The sequence below is a fragment of the Thermobia domestica genome, chromosome 14 (assembly GCF_964235325.1).
Source record: "Thermobia domestica chromosome 14, izTheDome1.hap1.1, whole genome shotgun sequence".
NCBI classification, from domain to species: Eukaryota; Metazoa; Arthropoda; class Insecta; order Zygentoma; family Lepismatidae; genus Thermobia; species Thermobia domestica.
Window position 1 is genome coordinate 137,812,043 of NC_137467.1, and position 24,783 is coordinate 137,836,825.

Here is a 24,783-nt window from a genome sequence, read left to right on the forward strand (position 1 = left end):
TAAAGGTATCACACGCAAAATCGTATTGTCTAGTTCACTACGTTTCTGCTTTTCGAATATTTTTATTTGTTTTGAAGATATTACAGAAAAACTCTAAAATTAGCGGTAGTTTAATTTCACTGTAGTGAAGACCCTTAACATCTTCACCGATAACGGTGACTCGAGCGTACTATAAATCTGGCATTCCCTAGGTTCTATGCAACCTGTAAAGAATTGTTGGTTGTCTATGTAAAAGGACATGTAAATTTACTTACTGTAAAAAAATGATTGCTTTTAGTTTCGTGTAATCATGTATGCTGTTTTTATCATAATTTAATTCCTGTGTCCCTTTTCAGCTCCGAGGCTATATAAAACATAGCCCTACAATTTAAGAAGGAATCTGAACCACCGTAATACGTTTGGTGTTTTCTGACTGACGGTGAGAATCGGACACAGTGCTGACACATTAAAGCTGCGTACGCTGGCCACTAGAGTTGCGGACAGGGCAGCAGAAAACTCATTAAACGTGTTAATTATGATATTAAATGACATTTCCACAACATGTTGCTTATGGACCTATACACTTCTAACGTTCTGTACATCGTGATTCTAATGCTATTGTTTAAGGCTGCTAAATACCAGCGCCATCTTTGTTTTACACCATTAATTTAATACGGAGTTATTCAGTTTAGTTTGAAATGTCCCTTAATTCCTGAAAATTAAATTTGTTTATATACAGAGTGGCCCAAAAGTACAGTACAGTACTGCATTGATCAAACATAACATTCTAGTTTATGGATTTATTTGCTTCGACTGTTCCAGACTTAAGTTATACGTAAAAAGACGTTTAGAACAAATAATAAAGAAACTAGGTCTACCTGTTTGATAACAAAAAGAAATTATATAAAATACAGTGAGCTGATCAGTACGGGACTGTATACCTATTTTTGGGCCACCCTGTATAATCACAATATCTAATAATAAAATTTATTTTAAGTAATATTAAATTTAAACACAGTATAATGCAACATGCCTGCCACAGTTATGCCCTTTACGCTAAAGAAGATGAACGATCAATAAAAGCCAATAATTATGAAGAAGGATGCACATAACACAAGAGTTGAAACTGTCTCATGTCGAAAATGTATCGTGAAATTGGTGCCTCGTTTCTAAAAGTGTATCTTTCTGTTGGAAGTGCTATGTCTTGTCTCGAATCTGGTTAGTTACGAAAATTTTTGTTTAGCTTCATCTCGTGCCCAAGCATTCTTATGAAAGAACTGGCGGAATGAGAATGTGGCAGAAAACGGGAGCATCTCGGGAAAACATACGGACACAATATTGTCAATCACAAATTTGCACGGCCTGGCATGGTCTAACCAGGAACCTCGCGCACCAGAAGTGAGTACTTTATCACTTACCCACCTTGAACCCTTCAAATTCATTTTATTTAATGCGAGGGACGTAGAGCTAGACTTGAAGAAAAACTCAGGAAAACCACATCATTCAAATTACTGCTCATTTCAAGAAAAACAGAGAAATAATTGCCCGATACAAACTGTTGCATACCTCGCAAGAAATTAAAATATTAAAGAAATAAAGATTTAATTATGTCCTTTCAATAACTAAAAAGATACAGTGAATTAGTAAATAGAATTAAAGAGTGGTGGTTACAATCTCTAACTGTCACGAATGACAATATTTTATTGATGAACCAAATGGTTCACAGAGGAATTAATACATATAGAATGGTAAAAATTAAATGAAATCTGAGTATTACGTCCCACGGATAGGCTAAAGGAGACGGTGATGATGATTAATGAATGAATGGTGGAATGAAGAAAGTGGGAGGAAACGGGAGGACCCCAAGAAAACCCACGCATACGGTGTTTGTCCACCACAAAGTTCACTTGGCGGGGGCTGGGATCGAACCCGGGACCCCAAGCACCAGGGGTGAACGCTCTACCATTGAGCCACCGCGGCCCCTATATATAGAATGGTAGTACGGTAGTATAGTAGATAACATTTTTTGTAACAATGTGATCATTCAACTATAAACATTTAATAGTGTTGAGTTCAATACCTAACACAGTATGTAAGTTTAACTGCGTAACAGATAATTTATAAACTCACGCAATATTAGGCCAGTTATAACAGAAATAAGCTGAATATTTAAGTATTCAAATTTGCCTGTCACTTTAGAGACTTCCCAAAATCATGTGCTACGCAAATAGTTTATGCTTTTTATTGTCCTACTTTACCTATTGCACATGCTGCTTAGCTTTGACCCACCGGTGGTCTCTCTTTCTGTATTTGAAATTTTTGAACTTCGTAGAGATTTCTCCATTGCGTCTCCATGCTTAAAGATTAGGTGCAGAATGATCTTTCGGTTGAAAACCTGGTCTTTTTATACGAGTTATTGTCCTTGTTTGTTTCAACTATTTTTCTTTTATAATTTGCTAAAGGCCACTATATTGTTTTCCTAAGATTTGGTTATATAAAGCAGGATATTTGTATGTAAGACCAAATCTTAGGAAAATCTAAACAACATTTTCTATAAAATACTGTTATTCTCCTAATGATGAAAAAAAAAGAAGTATTTTTGAAGTCTAATTTACCAAAAAGGTATTTCCTTTCAATTTTTCATGATTTTACATTAATTAGTTTTATCTCCTGACAAACACAACGTTTTATCACTACAGGTACTTTTGGACTATTCACAAGTGCCTTTCTTCTGCTCAACAATTTTTAGAAAGATTACCAGCTTTGTCCTTAAGATTTTAAAAATAATGTTATGCATGTGTACTAAAGTTAAGGGATTTAAACAAAAAATTTAGTTCAGCTTCACCCACAGAATTGACATTTTGATTTTCATGAATAAAATTAATTATGATTTTTTTCATTCATAGTTCGTAAAAAAAAATTAAATGAAACTTTTTAGTTTTACGTCCCATGGTTATGCCGGCTAGGCTAAAGGAGACGGTGAAGATGAGAGATGAATGAAATGGTGGAATGAAGAAAGTGGAAGGAAACGGGAGAACCCCGAGGAAACCTACGCACACGGTGTTTGTTCACTACAAAGTTCACTTGACATGAGCAGGGTTTGAACCCGGGACCCCATGCACCAGAGGTGAACGCTCTACCACTGAGCCACCGCAGCCCATTCGTAGTTCGTGTTTTCATCACAAAATATATGGGCTAAAAAGACACGATGGCGTAGGTATTCGACACTGTTAATCTATCACCTAAGTTCTGTTGCTAACGTCATTTTATATATTTACTGCTCATTCACTCGTGTTATCTGAATTGAAAACATTTTCAATGCACCACAAATTCACATATGGCTGGAAACAATCGCCAAAGAATAGAATCAGTAGAAACAGTGTTTAATTAAAAATATTTAATTCCACATGAATTATCTTCGCAAACAACAACAAAAAAGTGACTATAAAATATGCATTAGTGTAGTATACCCATAACTCCATTTAATAATAATCAATGCAAATGGTGAAATCACATGAGCTTTTCCTCTACACGTTGTATCTTATCGCATCCAAATTTCAAAACCCCCAATAATCTCTATAGTATCCAGGCCGCCTCATAAATAATTACATTAATGGCAAATTGATTACACCTCGATATGTTGCAATAAATTCCACACATGCTCTAAATGAAGTAAAATACGTGTCTAATGTGGGTCGCATATGTTTTGTTGCGTTTTCCACCACTCTATTGAAAAGCATAAATAGGTGGGAATCACATCTCGCGCCAGCTTTTAATCCGGATCCCTTTGTTTACATGTTAGCAGGCAGCCATATGCAAACCTCATTAGAATGGAATGGGACAGATTTTGAAGCGTTCGTTTGTTCAACTATAGGATTAATACAATCCAAATTTATTCATCACCTTCACACACAACTCGATAAATTTTTGTTCCTAACCATCCAGCGAGACAGCACATATCCAAGATAGGCATACGGCATTTGCAATTTACACTACTGCGGACATTGAAATTTTTCGATAATAATAATAATAGTAGCTAGAACATAAAAGGAAAAAAATATCATATATATAAATCCTATTGCTATTATTACAATTACAAACATCAATATCCAAAAGTATCTGAAGTTTTTTTCACTTACATATATTACTCATCTCAAGTAAGTCAATGGAAACAAATATATATATTAAATCACTAGAGTACTAGCAGAATGCTAGTTTTTTCGCATAATAAGAATTGAGTTTATGAAAAATAATTTTAAGATATATTTATTTTTCTGGTTTAAAAGAATTTCTATGCCTCCTCCACCCTATCCAGTTAGAGGTCACATTTTGTGAAACTTCATCTTACTAACAGCCTAGGATATAAGCGAAATACACCAAAAATCAGAAGTATGCCAAGTCAAAGGTGTGGATTTGCATAGTGGATAATTATACAAATATCCACCTTTAGTATACGAGATATATAAGATTCATATAAGATTCAAAGATGGAGTGGGTCAGTAGTCAACAGGACGTGACCCACTCTAACCCACCAATCCACTCTGCCCAATGCATTGTAGATAGCATCTTCGGAACACCCGTGAATTTGTCTTCGTTTTACTTTCAAGGCCTCCATTTTCCTTCCCTATTCATTTGTTTCCATTTACTTACTTGAAATGAGTAGTATATGTAAGTGAAAAAAGAACTTCAGATACTTTTGGATATTGATGTTTGTAATTGTAATAATAGCAGTGGCGTAGCAGCTGCTCCCGCAACCCCCGCAGTGCGGGGGGCCGAGGTATGGGGGGCCCCAAGGTCTTGCGATGAATAAAGATTTAAAGAAGTAGAACCTCAACCTTATTTCTATCGGCTTTACAACTAGGGCCCCTTCTCTATACTTTGCGGAGAGGGGGGCGCAAAAGTGTGCTACGCCACTGAATAATATGGCCCATGACAAGCACTTTACCATTTTATATCATAAAGGTTAGATCCACCGGTTTTGTAACAGAGCGGTACTTGAGCGACTGATCGTAGAAATTCACACTCCGATTCGTGATAATTTCACAGTCTTATTTTATTACAACTGTAACTCTTAAGTCAGTGAAGAGGAGAGCGTGGATCATGGGTCAGAGCTGATGTCGATGGGTTTTGCTGGGTAGTGGATTAGAGTGGGTCACGGCGGGTGGTGGATCATGGCTCAAAGTGAGCCACGGTGGGTTGTGGGTCAGTGGGCCACGGATCAAGTTTTTATTGACCTATGCCTTCCCTGGTTTGGAGCCCACAATTATCTGTTATCTCACGTCTCATCTAGCATTCGTGCTGGAAGGGACACAAAACTCTAAATAAACCAACCATCCACGTGCATATTATCCAAGGAAGCATATACACCAAGGGTTTGGAGGAATTTAATTGTGATTTGTGATTTTTTGAAAGTTTATTGTGTATATAACCAAAATACCACAGCCAAGTAGAAAATATCACACTGGTAAGGGTACGAAATATGACGCTAACAAAATGGCCGTCATGCCACTTATTCGTCAAGGCATTTCATCGTATGTAAGATGTAGCTTCTCATTGGATAAAGCCAGAGAGTTAATTTTTGTTTTTAAATGTAGATAATTAAACAATGAAAATAGTTTATGGCAATCTTTCAAGTAACGTGCAAACTTCTGCCGCTACCTTCTGTTGAATTTGAGAAATGGGTACTTTACGGTGCATATCATTCGATGGATTTGGCAATCAAGGGCAAATAAAATGTGCCCTAGCTCTCGGACTCTAGGCGATATATATGCTAGGAATCATTTGCAAATACTGAGCGAAAACAAATCACACTGATCATAAAAATACGAGAAATGAGGGATATAACCGTTAACATAGACGTGCTGTAGTGGCAATGAACAGGGTAGATTACAAGAACCGCTAGATCGGCAGAGGAATGCAATTCTTGGCTAGATACCAAACCAGAAGAAATAATGTAGGAAATGACCCCCACTAAATAAAAAGAAATGTGAAATATCATGTAAAAGAATTGCTCAAAATAGGTTGTTGTGTAAAAGGAGTTTGAAAGACCTTCATCGTAGACTTTCATGGTTATTGTAATGATGGCACTACAGTATACCAATGCTGCGCGTACCGAGAAATATTTGTTGGGGAGCTCCAAAGTCGAAAAGACTGCAGGGGATGTGGACGGGATGGACCTCTGTGAGTGCACCCTACTGATATATATATATTTAAAAAGAGTTACGAAGTTTTGAATGGGGGAGTGCCCGGACTCGGTGAACCTCCGTGACTGCACCACTGATACTCATAATACTTACCAACACCGCTTCGCGCAGCTATATTTTTAGCGCATAAATTGCATCAGGATAAACTTTGGAACTCGAAATACTTTTGAAGTATCTGTGGGAATTATTCATTGTAACAAACAACCTTACTCTTACACTCAGTAACTGGCCATCCTTCAGTAAACTACAAGATAACTTGCTTTTTCACGATATGAAGAATCGCAAAAGGATACGTTGTGCGCGTCGCAAAACACTGCGAATGTGTGTAAAGTAATGGATCTTTTAACGAAACTACTACCACCATCGTATGATACACCAAAAGCAAATTAATTTTCAGCTCATAAGGCTGGCACATTGCTTGAAGCTAAGTTCTCGTAATACCAGTTATATTATCTCCCATATAGGGCTGGCTGTTCATTTTCCTGTAACACAAAATCAACGTTACTAAACCCTTGAGATTACATTGAGGGAGGGCGCAAGGAGTCATTTGAAAAAAATCCATAGCTTCTGCTTCTTCAACAAGTGACAAGGGCTGTCATGAATAATTTGCCTTCATATCAACCCGATGCGCAAAATGAGGCTTTTCCGCCAGGCAACATCTCTCCTATCTCATCTGCTTCTAGTTGTAGCTACAGACGTCGCACGGCGCTTGCTGCATCTGTGCTGGGGTTCGATCGAAAACTGTCTACACGCCAATCTTCACGCTCTTAGCAGCACGTTCCAAAACTCTCCGAGACTGACAGAAGATACTTTTTGATTATCAAACTCCCTGGCTTTATAGTCGATGAAGAGGCTTGGTGGGTTATATACGCTTTTAACTGAGTGATATGTGCTCAAGTACATTGACGTTATTTTGACTTTCTAGCCACTTCATAGCTCTTCAATTGTTTCACGCTCAGCGCAGATCCGTAGCTAACCTGATTTCTTAGAGAGGGGCCATGAAAAGGAATGTGCTTTCTCTATTTAGGTCATTTTTCAATCATTTTTGATACTGTTTTAGTATTTATGTATCTCCTGCAGGGTCTTCAATCTGTAAGCAAAGCGGGCCGTATTAACAATTTCAATTATGCTCGTGTGCCACTAAAAATATTAAGCTATACTATGGTACTTAAGACTGCCAGAAGACGAGACGAGACAGAACTTTCATGACTGCACACAGGACGAGACAGATCTTTAGTAGAAACAGCTATATTTTCTGAAATCCCTTTTACGTCGCCTTTTCGAGACAAGACAAAAGTTTCCTGACGATTTTATGAGACAAAACTGAGCAATAGACATATACTTTCCAAAACGAGATATCATTTCCGCAACACTTCTTTGAAATGGGACAGTTTCAATTCTCTTCTTGTAAGCAATTCAAAAAGGTATTTACAATTAAAATGCTACCATCAGTTTTTATTTAATCAGGTTTTCATCTTCAGGACGCAGGCTGCATCAAAGAGTTTTGCGGGTTGGCCCGCAGACAATGCGTTAAGGACTTCAGATCTATCTTGTTTACATACCAAATGTATGGAAAGTTCGGGGTCATAGACCAAATCTGTTACGATGTGTTTAGCGTCTCATTTAGCAGCGAGGCTATATGAGGCGTGGACCCTATAGGTCAACGTGGGATTCGAACATGAGTTCCGGCCAGGAATCGAACTCGGGTCTCCTACGTCAATCCTTGGTCACGAGGGGGCTCCGTTACAAGTAAAGATACGGAAACCGGAGAGCGAGGAAAGTTGTTGGAAATAAGTACTTTTCATTTTGAAATGATGGAATTTATTCAATCGCATAGCCGTTTAGGTTTCACACTAGTATCATGCTTATGTTGAACGTGTTGAAATTAAACTCTAATCTGGACTTAGCTGTTTCCGCGGAGGTTCAGTTACAGACGTACGGTACTACAAGATTAACTTAAAAAAAAAAAAAAAGTAATAATGGCTGGAAGTTTGTACAGACGAGTTCGAGCGACAAATGACGCATGCCGTTTTGTTTCATGAAACAAACTAACAGTTCGTAACAGTAACTAGGTATCTACGACACGGCGCTATTATTAAGTATATTGCCTTCTGTTAGGTTCTGGAACTTTTGTTTGTTTAGGCATGAAAATGTTTCTTCTGTCTTTTTTGATCCCCGGCTTGCTCTTTTAACACTCAATACTTTCTTCTATTTTTCAAATCATCGATTAGTTGTGCTCTTCTTCCTACTCCTCGCTCGGCTTCCATCTCTCCTTCTGTGGCTGTACGAAGAAGATAATATCTTCGCAAAATCTGTCCAATCGAATTGGCATTCCTATGAAGGATGCTGGCTAAAAACAACAACTCCTATCTGTTCTAAAATATCTACTCTCTCTGTCCATTTTATCTTCTCCATCTTCCTCCAACACGGTATTTCGAAGGTCTAAATTTTTCTTCTCTAATTTTCGTAATGTCCAAGTCTCTGAACTACAGAGGTTGTTCAGTCTACATTTGGTCAATTTCGACTTACCTAAAAATTTAGAAGAAACTATGGCGCCAAGTCCGTAAGTGCTCGATGTGTTTCCCTTAGTTCCTAACAACAGCCCGACAGCGTAATTTCCACTGTAATAGGCTTCTCTGAAGAACTGGGAGGGGAATCTTGTCCCATTCCCTTTGCACAGCTTTCCAAAGTCTTTCCACAGTTGTCACACGCCGCTTTCCCAAAGCCCGCTTCAGCAATCCAAATCCACAATAGCCCAGGTATCTCATTGAAAGGTATCACCTGTATACCACTTGCCTCCTTTATCTCCCTGTAGAATGCGAGGGACGATCATGAGGTATGTGATGAGGCCTTGTCTATGTGAATGCACACCAGATTGGCGTCATTTCCGTACATTGTTGCAATCTCATTCTCGTAGATCGGCCGCATGATCTGCTCTTGAAAATACTGCGAATTTATTTTGCAGTTCTTCGCCACCCTACGAGTCTTCAGTTTACCTCGGTAACCAGTAACGTAGCGTGAAGTTTTGAAATGGGTAGGCTGAAATTAGCTTCGTAGCTAGAGGGGCCCAATCCCTGAAACTTGCAATTTTTGTTGTATGCATATATAAATGTAAAGTGAATTTAAGTTACCCCACCCACCCACCCCAAAAAACTATTCCGCCTTTATTTAAACGATCACGTTTTAGTGTTCTGACTATGCTGTAATGCTTGATAGAAAAATGCTAATTCATGCCATATATTTTTCATACAATGCAAGAAAAAGTATAAGGGTGGTTCTGCTTCTGCTTACACACCTTACATATGCGATACTCGCATATCACACATACACTGTATTACTGTTTGAAAGAAACAAATAAAAACGGATAGCTATAGGACGATCTTAAGTGTAACTTCCCCAAATCATAGACAAACTTAAGCACTTCACCCACAACAACATATATCAGCATACTAATGGAAAACAGTGGAGCAGTAGCTCACAGTCAATTGATGGTTTTTACAGAAAAAGCTATTTTTAGATTGAAAGTATGAAAAAAAAAAGAAAGTATAAATCATCTGAGATCTTCTTCAGTATCGATCTTCGAAAAACTTGCGGATAGCAACGCATGCAAAAAATACAACATAACTGCTGTCAATTATCGAAAACTAAAATGTAAATTTTACACTGTGATAACGCAAACCAGTACGCAATAAGATCCCTGATGAATTAATATTATTCATAATAACATATTTTTATTCTCTCTGTCTTTTTTTTTCCTTGGTCAAAACTCGTTACTGAATGTGAGCTTCTAATTTTTCATAGTCTCTGTTCTATAGTTTCTTCCAAGACCGCATCCTGTCGCTTTTGTTTCGCGAAACACCCGAAAGGCTAGCCTTTTGTCAACATTCGTCCACTTTCGTTGCATCATGTTGAATGTTTGTGATGCTGAATTTGTATATAGCTCAAGAAGTTTTCGTCTGCTGAGGGTGGCGGGAAAGTGATTGACACCGCCCCATTCTCCTAATTCCATGAGAGAAGCGGAAGGCTAGCCGTCGATAGCCTTCAATGCGTTCTTGCAGAAGCTTCGCTTCAACTCGCTTGATGTTTAAACAGCATATTATAAAATAAATCCATTTTAATAAAATTAATTGTATCAATATTCAAAAGCAACATTTGAGGCTGATGTATAAATAAATGGATAGGCTAAGCCTTATAGCCTTAATGAACACTACGTCCCTGTCGGTAAGAGTAGCCAATAACGACCATGAACCTTTTTGGGAAGAATTCTTTACATACACGGGCCCACCTTCTGAAGTTCTTGGCGCCTTTCTCTCGGTACATGATGGCTGTCGGTTTGCCGCAGTCGGAAAGGTAAATCCATGCTTCATCGAGCGTTATGACGCACATCTACCTTTGTTTCGCCAGGTGCCGTTCGTACAGCTTCCGGGCGTTATACACTTTCGTTCCTTTTGGTGGGCATCCGTGAGAAGATGGCCGCGAGCTTTCATGACTTTTTCCAGCTTGAGTTGATGGTGTAACGTCCGGCTCACAGTCCCCAAAGACACGTCAAGACGATTAGCCATACACCTATGTGTTGGCGGATTTTCTTGCATTGCCATTTTGCGAAGTTTCCTCTGCATGGTGGAGGTGGCCTTGGTACATTCTCGCTTCCTAGGCAACTTCGTTGGTGATCCAAATGGTGGAGCTTCGTTGCCCTTGTACTTTTTAATGACGTTTTTTATTCCACTTAAACTCATGTTGCTATTATTCTTCTTGCACTGTTTTCTAATTACAGAAACACTAAAGTGGGCGTCATAAAGAGCCGCAACATAGCCTTCCCAAAACCGGCTTAGTTTGGGCGGCATTTTGGTCACAGAGCGGAAATCCACACACTTGGAAAGAAATTTAACCCAACACTCACAACAATGGTCCTGATTTGTGCGTTATTGTCGTCCGCGCGGTAAAACAACTCCGTTCCCAGGAAGCCACTGCACAACACTGCAGGACGCCACGAGCCAGGTCGGGTGAGTCCATTCTGCCCGGGAGGGGGAAGGAACAAATTCGGCCAAACGTAGGCTGAAGAACCTCTGTATACAGTCCACTACTCCATTTATAGCATCTAACTTTTTCCTTAGTCCAATACCAAGTCCGCTAGTTAAGAGCAACCTTTTCTTACCCTACTTTACTTTTCAATATATTTGGTCCTTTTCCTTCATCATCCAAATCTTCCTCTGCTTCGATCGCAATATCTTTGAAGCGAATCTTCTGATCATACAGATCTTTTATATATTCTAAGGATTCCCAGATTCTAAGGATGGTACGTACCATCAGGTTTCGAAGTAATTTCCATCAGCATCCAACACCTTTTGCCAACGTTCCTGTAGCTGCTAAATACCAAGGTGATATAACTCGGCGTCCGTGAGTGCGTTCCGCAGGTCTCCCTAATTTGGAAGGGTCTCCCACGGAGGTGACTGTCGAGGGAATGAAACAGGTGGTAATATGTTGGCACACAACTCCGATGAATATGGTGCATGGTAGTGTCTTCCAGCGAAGTTACTGAAGGGTCTCCCGGGTCCTCTTTGTCAGATGTGGCTTGGCATTGTTATACAGGAACTTCACATCATTGCGATTCACATATGACGCTCCTCTTCCCGTAATGCACGGTACACCCTTTGGAACTGCTGAGAGTAGAGGTGAGCAGTAATGGTCTGGCCACGTGAAGGAGTTTGTAATGCACCACTTGTTGACAATTCCACCATACAGACAGTATAACTCTTCGTTGTTGCAGAGATGGTCAGCCAGGGTCACGTGGCAACAAGTATTGCCAAGTACGCTCGAAAGTGTCACAGATGACCTAGTAAGGAAGCGATGAAAGAAGGGTGTGTTCAGGTGCCAAGTGAGCAAGGACAAACAGCCTGTCACTCGTTGTTCCTCGTTGGCTGGTAACAATGGTGGGGTACCCATTTGCTCAACTTGTATGACTTCTCTCCTCGATGGCTGCTTTCAGGGTCTGGTTATACAATACAAGTGGTCGTCTACTGCGAGGTTCATCCGACTGGAACTAATGCTTGGTGGTGCGTTCGTTCACGGCATTCTTCCCAAATGACTGGCATATGCGGCAGATGACAGCCGCATTTTAAAGTCATACAACAAACACACACGAACAAGCTGCTTCGATACCTCCATTTCTCTTCGACACTGGAGAGCTATGACTGCTATCTGTGCGCAACGTGCCTGTATTAGTTAAGGTCGATGATCAGACTTGATCGTTTGGGCACTACATTTCGTTTCCTCTCTCTATGCACATGATAATGGGACGCCAAAAACAGCAAAATTTTTTTGGTTACCTTGTAAATAGCGACAAATGGTTTTCAGAAAACGATTCAGAGTCTCAGGAGTACATACTATTACAACCAGCAACATTCTACTAAAACCGAAAGGGGTTTAAATTTACTACTACTTCCGGTTTCAAAACTGATTTTCACAGAGTGAAAACGGTTAAGAGATATTGAAATGCAGTTTTTTGCAACCGATCCAGCTTCCCAACAGTAGGTTCTATCTCTTACCTTAAACCATCTATTTAATCCGTAATTGGTTCAAATTAACGATTTCAAGTTTCAACCTTTATCGCCATAGAAAAAAAAAAGTAAGACATAGCGAGTAATGGCTTTTTGATATGGATTCAACGTCCGAGAAACAAGTTCTATCTTTGACCTTATTTATATATTGCAACCACTAGTTATAGATATACTACTTCAAGTTTCGATATTGAATTCTCATAGTTTGAAATTCAGAGTAGTTTCACACTGTGAAACAAAACTCAACTGTTTTTCCTCTAAAGCCTTCAAAACTTGATAAACAACCGATCCGATCCATTCGATTCTTTGCTTCTGTCGTCACCAAAAACAGCCACTCTTTCTCCGCATTGTCAGCTGTTAATCATGCACCCTATATAACTAGGATTTTAACAGGAAATATAGGAAGAAGTACATCTGTACATTCTTTGTCTGAGATTATCACAGTTAGGACACTAGTGCTACCTGTTCTATTCTACAGTGCATGAGGTACAAATACCCAAACAAAAAACGGCACTACTGGCCTCATATGGAAAATAAAATAAAATAAAATAAAGACCAAATAAGCAAGGTAATCCCAAGCCCCTTCTAGTGAGCCATGACTCACTTCAAATATCGAAGTAAACAACTATTAACATTAAATATTATGCCGTTATCAATGCTAAATTATGGATATTAAACAAATTATTACAACAAATAACTTCGGCAGATTTCGTTGTGAGTCAGGTCACAAGAAGTGCACAGCAAAACTGTTCTGGCGAGTTGTGACTTACCTTTAACTTCGAACTGCATTGATTCCAAAAATAGGAATTTATGAGCTACGTAAAGTAAATGCAGAATTCAATGTTATTTTATTACTAGAAATCTCTTTGATAAATTTTGTTGTGAGTCAGCCCACAGGGAGACCACCACAAACCCTTTTTAGTGAGACATGACTCACCTCTATGTTCGAAGCGCATCGATTCCAAAAATAGGCACTTGTGTGGTATGTAAAGCAAACAAACAATTCAACGTTATTTTATTACTAGAAATCTTTTCGATAAATTTTGTTGTGAGTCAGTCAACAGGAATACCATCACAAACACTTTTTCACGAGACATGACTCACTTTGATCTTCGATGCGCATCGATTCTAAAACCAGGCAATTATAGCGAAAGAAGAATTCAACGTTATTTTATTACTAGAAAATCTCGTCGATAAATTCTCTTGTGTGTCACCGGATAGGTGCTGATTGCCACGGGTGCTGACTGCCACAGCCAATTATTGGTGCTGACTGCCACGACTGTCACTTATTGCAAATATGAAGGTGCTGACTGCCACGACGGCGTGCTGACTGCCACGAGCCTGGGTGAAACTTATTTGGAAAGAGAGGAATTAATCCCTGATACTAAATTAATGATTATTAATTAATTTAATAGAGATTAATTTAGTAATCATCACAGCAAATCTATGTGGCATCCTATAAGTTACAAAGTTGCTCACTAAGTGGAACGACATACACTTGGATGTTTATAAAGGAATTTTCTTTTCTTTTATATGTACAATTTGCACATTTCATTGTTTATATTAATTGTTTTATTGTATTATTTAATGGATATGATGGTCTGAAGCCAGCTGACAAGCGAAGTTTGGGAGAAGCACTCGCCTGCAGAGAAATAAGCATGTCATTTGAAGGACCAATTCATGCTGATTACAACAGGTAATAAAACTCCTGTACGTTGAGAACTGTTCGAGATATTCAGCTTGGAAATTTATATGAGAAAATGAGTGGATGCACGTTTCAATGCGTTAAGTATTCTCACCCATGGCGAAGCCTGATGGTCTGAACTTGATATTGCTTGATCACTGGGGTCCATTCACAGACAAATTGTCCATTACAAGTTGCATGACGGACGGCAAAGACCTAATGGTTGAGAAGATACCAAAGAATTGCACACGATTTGTGCAACCATTTGATGTGTTTTGATTTCGATTAATCAAAGATTATGGCAGGAGATTTGTACATAGTATGAATATTCTTCATCTGGACGTTATAATGTACCAACGAAGCAATCAAATAAAGTTGGTGTCCATACGAATCACTTCCGACCACCGCGATATACTGGATTGTTTCAGTTTGCGTTCTGCAAGGCAGGTTACGAACAAATTACAGGCCTATAACTTTTGAATCACTTGTCGAATTTGCATTTTTGCTTTGGTTCTGCGAACTGTTCTCTTGACGGATGCAACACAATTGCACATATAAAATGTTCATGGTGCAAGGGAGTATTTTGCCTGCGTCATTTCTTCATAAAACAGAAGAAAAACAGTGATCAATTTTCATCTCTAACCTATTATTATTGTGAACAATGTAATGACTAATTGTATCTAACAAACCCGTTAGTTATTGCGAAACACTTTTTTTCTGTTACTTCCGATAGCTTTCAATTCGTATGTCAATATTCGTTACTAATTATGTTGTACTTAACGCGTATAAATGCGTATATCCTCATTTTCACATATAAACTTCCAAGTTGAATATCTCAAACCGTTCTCAACCGTACAGGAATTTTATCAGCATGGCATGCTTAGTTTCTCTGCAAGCGAGTGCTTTCTCCTGAACTTCCCTTGTGAGGTACAGCCAGCAGTGCTTTTTTGATGGAACTTTCAAGAGCTGCTCGAAACAATTTGCACAGCTGTACACAGTTCATGCTGACATAGGGAGTTTAAGTGAGAATATATAAATCATACCAATTTTGTACGCACCGCTCCGTGACAAAACTGAAAGTACACTCATATCCAAAATTATTGTCGCATATGTATAACTGTTTTCTTGTAAGAATATAATTTGATAATTTTGCAGAGTATTTTTAATACTTACATTATGTGTATAATCAGGAAATTTATATTTGTGATAAATTTCATAGGAAAAGAATTATAAATACGAAAATCATAATGAGTAAAATAAAATGTAACTAAATGGACAAGAAAATTTTATTTTCGTTTTATTGTTTTTATTTACTGCTCTTTTGACATTAAATTTACCACATACTTGTCTTTGCCGATTATACACATATTAACATTATAAGAAAAACCAAGCGAATTCGTTATCAAATTATATTACTAGAACAACATATTTATAATCATGTGACAATAATTTTGGACATGAGTGTACATACAGAGACCTGTTTACCTTTGTTAGGTGTTGGTCTGAACAACACGATCCTAAGGATCATCTAGTTTCTTTCATGCTTCTTGGCGTCCGGTAATGTTACGTCAAGCAACTTTCTCAGGCGCGTGGCAGTCAGCACCTTGATATTGGCAATCAGCGCCAGTCGTGGCAATCAGCACCAATAATTGGCTGTGGCAGTCAGCACCCGTGGCAGTCAGCACCCCACCGTGTCACCCCACAGGAAGAAAACCAAAAATACTTTTGAACGAGACATGACTCACCTTTATCTTCGAAGCGCATCGATTCCAAAAGCATGTAATTATGTACTACGTTAAGACAACGAAGAGTCCAACATATTTTTATTACTAGAAATCTCTGCGATAAATTTTGTTGTGAGTCAGCCCACAGGAATACTATCACAAACACTTTTTCACGAGACATGATTCACTTTTATCTTCGAAGCGCAACGATTCTAGAACCAGGCAATTACGTGCTATAAAGCAAGAGAAGAATTCAATGTCATTTTATCACTAGGAAATCTCGTCGATAAATTCTCTTGTGTGTCAGCCCACAGGAAGACCATCACAAATACTTTTGAACGAGTCAAGAATCACCCTTATCTCTTCTATAAGTTTTGTTGTGAGTCAGCAAACAGCAAGACCATAACAAACCCTGTTTAGTGAGACATGGCTCAACTGTATCTTCGAAGCGCATCGATTCCAAAATGAGGGACTTATGAGCTACGTAAAGCCAGCGAAGTCCAGCATATTTTGATTACTTGAAATTTCTTCGATAAATTTTGTGAGTCAGCCCACAGGAAGACAAACACAAACCCTTATTAGTGAAACATAACTCACCTCTAACCTCGAAACGCATCGATTCCAAAATAAGGATATTATGTGCTACGTAAAGCAAATGCAGAATTCGTCGTTATTTTCTTACTGGAAATCTCTTCGATAAATTTTGTTGAGTCAGCCCACAGGAAAACCACCACAAACCATTTTTGACGAGACATGATACACTTCTTTCTTCGAAGCTATCGATTACAAAACTAGGTACTTTTTTTTTTTTTTTTTTTTTTTTTTGCTACGTAAAGCAAATTGAGAATTCAACGTTATTTTATTATTAGAAATCTCTTCGATAAATTCCATTATGAGTCAGCCCACATAAAGACCATTTGAAACATTTTCGAACAAGACATGACTCACCTCTATTTTCGAAGCGCATCGATTCCAAAATAAGGATAATTTGTGCTACGTAAAGCGAATGTAGCATTCAACGTTATTTTATTACTAGAAATCTCTTCGATAAATTTTCTTCTGAGTCAGCCCACAGGAAGACAATCACAGAGCCTTTTTTAATGAAACATGATTCTCCTCTATCTTCGAATCCGATTTTAAAGTAAGGATAATAAGTGCTACGTATAGTAAACGGAGAATTCAACGTTATTTTACTACTAGAAATCTTGTCGATAAATTTTGTTGTGAATCAGCACACAGGAAGACCATCACAAATACTTTTCAATGAGACATGACTCCCGTCTCTCTTCGAAGCACATCGATTCCAAAAGGAGGCAATAATTCTCTACGTAAAGCAAATGGAGAATGGACATTATTTTATTACTAGAAATCTCTGTTAAATTTAGTTGTGAGTCAGAGTCTGGCTCACAACAATTTATCGAAGATTTCTAGTAATAAGAATATGTTAGACTGTTCGTTGGCATTACGAAGCACATAATTATCTTATTTCGGAATCGATGCGCTTCGAAGATAAAGGTGTAACATTACTAACTAAAAAGGGTTTGTTATTGTCTTCCTATGGGCTGACTCATAACAAAATTTATGAGATATTTCTAGTGATAAAATAACATTGAATTCTCCATTTGCTCTACGTAGCACGTAGTTGAATATTTTTTGAATATATGCGCTTCGAAAATAGAGGTTACTCATATCCCGTTAAAACGTATTTCAAATGTTCTTTATGTAGGCTCACTCACAACAAAATTTATCGAAGAGACTTATAGTAATAAAAAAACGTTGGAATCTTCGTTGGCTTTACGTAGCACATAACTGTCATTTTGGAATCAATGCGATTCGAAGATAGGGGTGAATCATGTCTCATTAGAACGCGATTCTGATGGTCTTCCTGTGGATTGACTCACAAGAAAATTTATCTAAGATATTTCTAGTAATAAAACAACGCTGAATTATCATATTTGCTTTACGTAGCACATAATTGTCTCATTTAGGAATCGATGCGCTTGGAAGATAGAAGTGAGTCATGTCTCGCTTAAAATGGTTTGTGATTGTCCTTTTGTAGGTTCACTCAGAACAAAATTTATCGGACATTTCTAGTAATTAAATAGCGTTGAATTTTCCATTTGCTTTACGGTATCACATAATTGCCTATTTTTGGAATCGGTGCGTTTCGAAGATAGAGGTGAGTCATGGCAAATTAAGAAGGGTATGTAATGGTCTTCCTGTGGGCTGACTCACAACAAAATTTATCGACGAGATTTCTAGAAATAATGTTAAATTCCCTATTTGCTTTACATAGCACATAATTGCCTCATTTTTGAATCGATGCGTTTCGAAGATAAAGGTGAGTCATGTCCTATTAAAGAGGGACTGTGATGGTCTTCCTGTGGGCTGACTCAATAAAATTTATCGAAGATTTTTTCTAGAAATAAAATAACGTTGAATTCTCCATTTTCTTTACATAGCACATAATTGCCTAATTTTGGAATCAATGTGCTTCGAAGATATTGATGAGTCATATCTCATTAAAAAGGGAATGTGATGGTATTCCTGTCGGCTGAATCACATGAAAATTTATCGACGAGATTTCTAGAAATAAAATAACGTTGAATTCTCCATTTTCCTTACATAGCACATAATTGCCTATTTTTGGAATCGATGCGCTTCTAAGATTAAGTTCAGTCATGTCTCATTAAAAAGGGTTTGTGATGGTCTTCTTGTGGGCTGACTCACAACAAAATTTATCGAAGAGATTTCTAGTAACAAAAATATGTTGGACTCTTGGTTGGCTTTACGTAGCACATACTTGCCTTATTCTGGAATCGATGCGTTTCGAAGATAAGAAGTGAGGCATGTATCATTAAAAAGTATTTCAAATGTTATTTATGTAAGCTGACTCACAACAAAACTTATCGAAGAGTTTTCTAGTAATAAAAATTTGTTGGACTCTTCGTTGGCTTTACGTACCACATAATTGTCTCATTTTGGAATCGGTGAGCTTCGAAGATAGAGGTGAGTCATGTCTCTTTAAAATGGGATTGTGATGGTCTTCCTGTAGGCTGACTTACAAGAAAATTTTTCGAAGAAATTTCTAGAAAAAATAACGTTAAGTTCTCCATTTGCTTTACATAGCACATAATTGTCTCGTTTTGGAATCGATGTGCTTCGATAAAAGAGGCGAGTCATGTCTCGTTAAAAAGGTTTTGTGATGGTCTTGCTGTGATCTGACTCACAACAAAATTTATCGAAGATATTTCTAGTATGTTTGATTCTTCGTTGGCTCACCGTAGCATATACTTGTCTATTTTTTGGTATCGATGCGCTTCGAAGTTAAAGGTGAGTCACGACTCGCCGAAAAGGTTTCGCTAGGCACTTGTTGTTACCTGAGTCAACGAAATGCACCGAAGTTATTTGTAGTAATAAAAAGTTGTTTAATATCCGTAATTAAACACTGATAACAGCATAATATTTAATTTTGGTACAGTATTTGTCTGCTCTGACGTTGGAAGAGAGTAATGGCTGACTAGAGGGGGCTTGGGATGACCTTGCTCATTTGTGGTCTTTATTTTCTTTTTTGTTGCATTTTACATTTTTGGTTATGGGTTATAAAAATTATAAAAAATGGTTTTGGTTGTAACTTTTAAGTCGTATGCAGTTCATACCTTAGAGCCAGATCGAGCGATTGTGCCCAAGTTTTGCTTCAATTCTTCTTCTGTCATGCCGATTCCCGTATCCTGTAACAGAATATAATAATTGTAAGTATACAATGCATTTAGTTTATCAATAATCCTACTGATGTTCATACATTGCCATTGGCTTCGAAAACATGAGAAACTCGAGCATTCAGTAGGAAACAAAAGATAAAAGATAAGTTTCCAATTTTTCAAGTTTGTAGAATCTTAATGACGATATGTACACCCATTTTTAATTGGTTTGTCACAAGTCTAAATCAAAAGTGAACTAATATTCTGTAACCTTGAAATTTCTTGTTTACATGGAAACTTTTTAAAATCAGACTCTGTCTAAAAACAAATAAAAACTTAAAGGAATATATTCAAAACCATTAGATGCACGTAAGCCAATTGTCTTCTAGATTTCTAGTTACACCCTTCTATGCATACTGCTACGTTCATTCTTTAAAAAAAAAAAAAAAAAAATTCACTAATCGAGATTAAACAGCGACGGTGCTATAGTCCTAAAATTTTTCAGAGGGTATACGCTGTTTTGTGATCATCTATGATTATCATAAAAGAGTTACAGTGCTTTTTTAATGAACAATGTAAAACGCATGTATTAATTAAGTCAATTAAAATATAAAGCATACATTTTTATTTTATAGTTTAAAAGTATTTTATATACTCCTTAGTTAAATTACACTGTTCAACAAATTTTGATCGAAAGTATGTAAATTCTTTGAAATTGCGATTTTTACCTTCATTTAAGCATAATATGAAAGGAAATGATGAGAATTTTCTTAGCTCAGGTTGCGGAAAAAACGCCCTTGTACAACAGTAGCTGTATATATACAGATCTATTAATATTTATAGAACATTTAAGCAAAATCCTTGTAAAAACCTACATTTCACTTTTTTTTATCTATTTCACTGTGATGTGATAAGCTGGGGAGTTAAGAAGTACCCTCACCTATAACTTTCTATACCCTTGTACTTCCTTTTTCAAAATTGCGCAAATACCAGTTTCACAGCGATACAGAAAATAAAGTAACCGTGGTCAAGTTAAACATTAACAATTCCGTAATAAAAATCAGTATTAACATCAAAACATGAAAAATATGTACAAATACCTTTCTGTGCAAGAACTACACTGCAATGTAGACAAAAGTTTCAAGTGATCCCTTGTACAGGATTATGTTTATTTTATTTTGAGCGTCTTCGCTTGGCTTGCCTTTTGTAGGTTACATCTGGACCATCCCTTGCAATAGTCCAACAGTAGTCGGCCAATATGTTAGAACTCCACTTTCCCTCATATCTCTTCTCCATTTCTGCAATATCTTGATGGAAACGCTCACCATGTTCGTCACTTACTGCTCCACAATCTTCGGGAAAGAAGTCTAGTTGTGAATGAAGAAAGTGGAGTTTCAGAGACATATTGCAACCAAGATTTTCGTAGCACAATAACAACTTTGCTACCAGCTGTTTGTAATTTGTTGCTCGGTATCTTCCCAAGAACTGTGAACAAACACTCTTCAAGCTTTCCCACGCAGCTTTCTCCTCACCTTGGAGAATTTCGTCGAACTTGTGATCTTTGCATAGTTGCCTAATCTGTGGCCCTATGAAAACACCCTCTTTAACTTTGGCATCACTTAATCGAGGGAATTGTCCTCTTAGGTACTTATAGGCCTCATCCTCTTGGTTCATGCTCTTAACAAAACTTTTCATAAGACCTAATTTAATATGTAGAGGGGGAAGCAAAATTCGGTTACGATATATCAGTGGTTCATGTTGCACATTTTTCACTCCCGGCTGAAGAGTTTCTTTGGTACTCCAATCACTTTTGCGGTAATGAGATCCACGATCTCTACTGTCCCATTCACATATAAAGCAACAATACTTTGTATACCCTAACTGCATACCTAGCAACAGTGCTATTACTTTAAGGTCACCACAAATGAGTCACTGAAAATCGTAATATTAAATGGCTTGAAGTAAACGTTTCAAGTTTTCATAAGATTCCTTCATATGAACTGCGTATCCTACAAAAATTGAGGAAATTCATTTCCAATATGTAAAAGCACTGCCCTTAAACTCACCTTGGACGAATCTATAAAGAGCCTCCACTCCGTAGGTTCGTAATTAATTTTAAGTGCCCTCATGAGACCATTTACATCTGTATATGCCACAAGTGTGTCTTCCATAGTAAAAAATGAAGTGAATAAATCTTCTCCCTACACTGAAATATTTACTTTTTCCTGCAATAAATTCCATTGTTTTAAGCGTGACGCTAAAATTTCGGCTTTGCTTTTCGAGAGGTCCAAGTCTCTGATTAGATCACTTAGTTCCTCTTGAGTAAGTCTATGTGGTTCACATGGAGGTTCTTCTACAACAAACGTAGGGTCCTTCGAAGTACTTGATTCAGGAGCTTCAACTTCTTGATCATCATCAGAAAAAAGATCGTATTCTTTAGGTGGGTCAGGAACAGGTAGTCCTTCTCCATGAGGAACAGGGCGCATTGCAGAAGGAATGTTAGGATAGATCAAGGCCCGCTTCTTCTTCGTGGAAATTCCCTTCTTGACGGAAGGAACCATACAAAAATAACAGTCTCTGATGTGGTCGCTTGGCTCCCTCCAAATCATGGGCACTGCAAAAGGCATTGAGCGCCCCTTTCCATTAATCCAATTTCTTAGATTGTTGGCACAAGTGTTACACACAATGTGGGGTGCCCAAGATTTATCTTGGTCTCCAATTTTACAACCAAAGTAATATTGATAGGCTTTTCTTATTAGTGGTGTTATAGTCTGCTTTTGTGAGGAAAATGTCATTTCCCCACACACGTAGCAGAAGCTATCCGCACTGTTTACACAATTTCGCGGCATTTTTGTTTATTGAAATCTTCAAAATGTCACTTGAAATAGTTCCGACAACTATTTAAAAATATACATTCGAAATACCAGTATTTTTGCGTACTTGTAGTTGTATTTTTATGTCCTGCACTACACAAACGTCACACTCAAAACGCTGATAACTGCACTAAACCTGTCTTTTCTAACAATAGCAGAACACTACTGACAGTGAGATAAGGAACACAATGAAACCAAGCGTTCATATAGTTTCTCCAATGTTGCCGGATCAGTGTAACATTTTACCCCAAACGAAGCGAATATATTAATTTTTAAAGCGTTATTATTAGACATGCCTGTAAAACGAAAAGTAGAGCTAATATTCGAAAATAACTTTCAAATTCGTGATCAGCACCACAAAATCAATAAGAATTAGCTGATTTTGTTCAATTTACATTTTCGTTGTTGAACAGTGTTACCTATTAATAACATAAATGGGTGTAGGTAAGGAGAAGGAAGTCTATGAACCAACTCACTCCGAAAAGGAACAGAAAAAATCGCATCCGATGTGCCAGAATTAAGGAAATTGTTCCCAAATTTAACTATGTAAAATCATTAAGACATGGAAAATATTTTTTCCTCAATTAGACCTAATAGGTTCTGATAGCTCAAAGTTACGTATTAACATTAACATGATATTGAAAATATTATTCATACCTTAGTTTAAAAATACAGAACGAGTTTGGTTCTCTTCAGCAGAGAACAAGGTTTTAAGCAATTAAAATTTCACAGTCATCGACCTTCAAATCGCTTGGATATCCTCTCAGAACAAAATTGCTCCATTTTGCATCGATCTTTCCCTCATCCGAAAACTAATTATTTTGTGTCTTGGTTCCTTCTTGTATAGTATCATCCAAATAATAGTAGCTGATTTAACAACAGTAACAATGAAAACTTCGATAAAATATAAGACGTGACACTAACCTTAATCAAGTCTTCTCCGTAAGTTATTTCCGTTCGTTTGCTCAATAAAACTCTAAACTGCAACTTTTAATTGTCCTCACACTTGTTACTAAAGTACCTCTTTAAAACTACCTTAAATATCACAAGTAACAACTCGAAACATACAAAGCTTGAACAAAGTAGTTTGAACACCTACCATTCACTTCACAACAAGTGTCACTAGCGCGTTTTGTACAAACTCTTGCTTTACTATCGTTTACAGCACGGTGATTTTGAAGCCACGTGTTTAAATATTCCTAAGTCATGAACTGATCAAGTGGTGGTCCATTTGATTTGATAAACATAAAACTAGAGACCTGGGTAAACAGCAATAATGATCTCAAGTCAATGATAATTTTATTCATCAAGCTAAATCCTCGCTCACACTCCGTTCTGGAACATGGCAACGTGGAAATTGTTCTCATCACTGGTAATATTAACGTAATATTAGATTACTATGCGCTTTGAAGCAAAAGGTACACTCTAATGACTAAGATTAAGCAGAGGTGTACGGCGTGTATCACCGTGTACCCTCGACTACAGCCCTGAACAGCGGTCCAATTTTAAAAATGGTTAACAATAGTTATAAGCTATGCATTGTAAAGGCTATTTACAAACATGCTGTATGGTTTCATAAGTAAATAAACCAGACGATCATGGTACTAATACTGGCAGATGCATACAATTTATGTTTAATTATAAGGGAAATTTATACCATTTTTTCTTTAATTGAGCTTCATATGAGGATTAACAAAGACGTTTCTATACCATTTTTTAAATTAATTTTTCATTAATTTAGCTTGATATGGGGTTTAATTAACAAAAATGGTATATATTTGTCAATATTAGTACTGATTATTGCCTTATATGCAGTAACTTGTACCGTTAGAAAGAGTACCTCTTAAGTTCAAAAGTTTTCACCAGGTGTAACGCCTGTGAAGTTGTCCCGCCCAGCTAATGAATTTATCTTTTTTATATGTATATTGTTATTTTATAGTTACTTTACGTTAGTTTCGCAATATATGCGTTTTATTGGAAAAATAAATCGGTACGTCAACTTCACGGTTCCCAATCCACAAACGAATTCCAACATTCTTTAATCTAACGTTAGCTTACGTTA

At 37.4% G+C, this 24,783-nt stretch overlaps 1 protein-coding gene across 2 annotated transcripts in view; it reads right to left on the reverse strand.

Annotated features, from left to right (window-relative positions):
* Trap1 (TNF receptor associated protein 1) overlaps positions 1–24,783 on the reverse strand; it is a 481,869-nt gene that overhangs the window by 194,717 nt on the left and 262,369 nt on the right. For both annotated transcript variants that reach the window (XM_081738896.1, XM_081738897.1), the window contains one exon: positions 19,807–19,878. In XM_081738896.1, the coding sequence (XP_081595022.1) occupies positions 19,807–19,878 (72 nt within the window). The remainder of the gene's footprint in view (positions 1–19,806; positions 19,879–24,783) is intronic.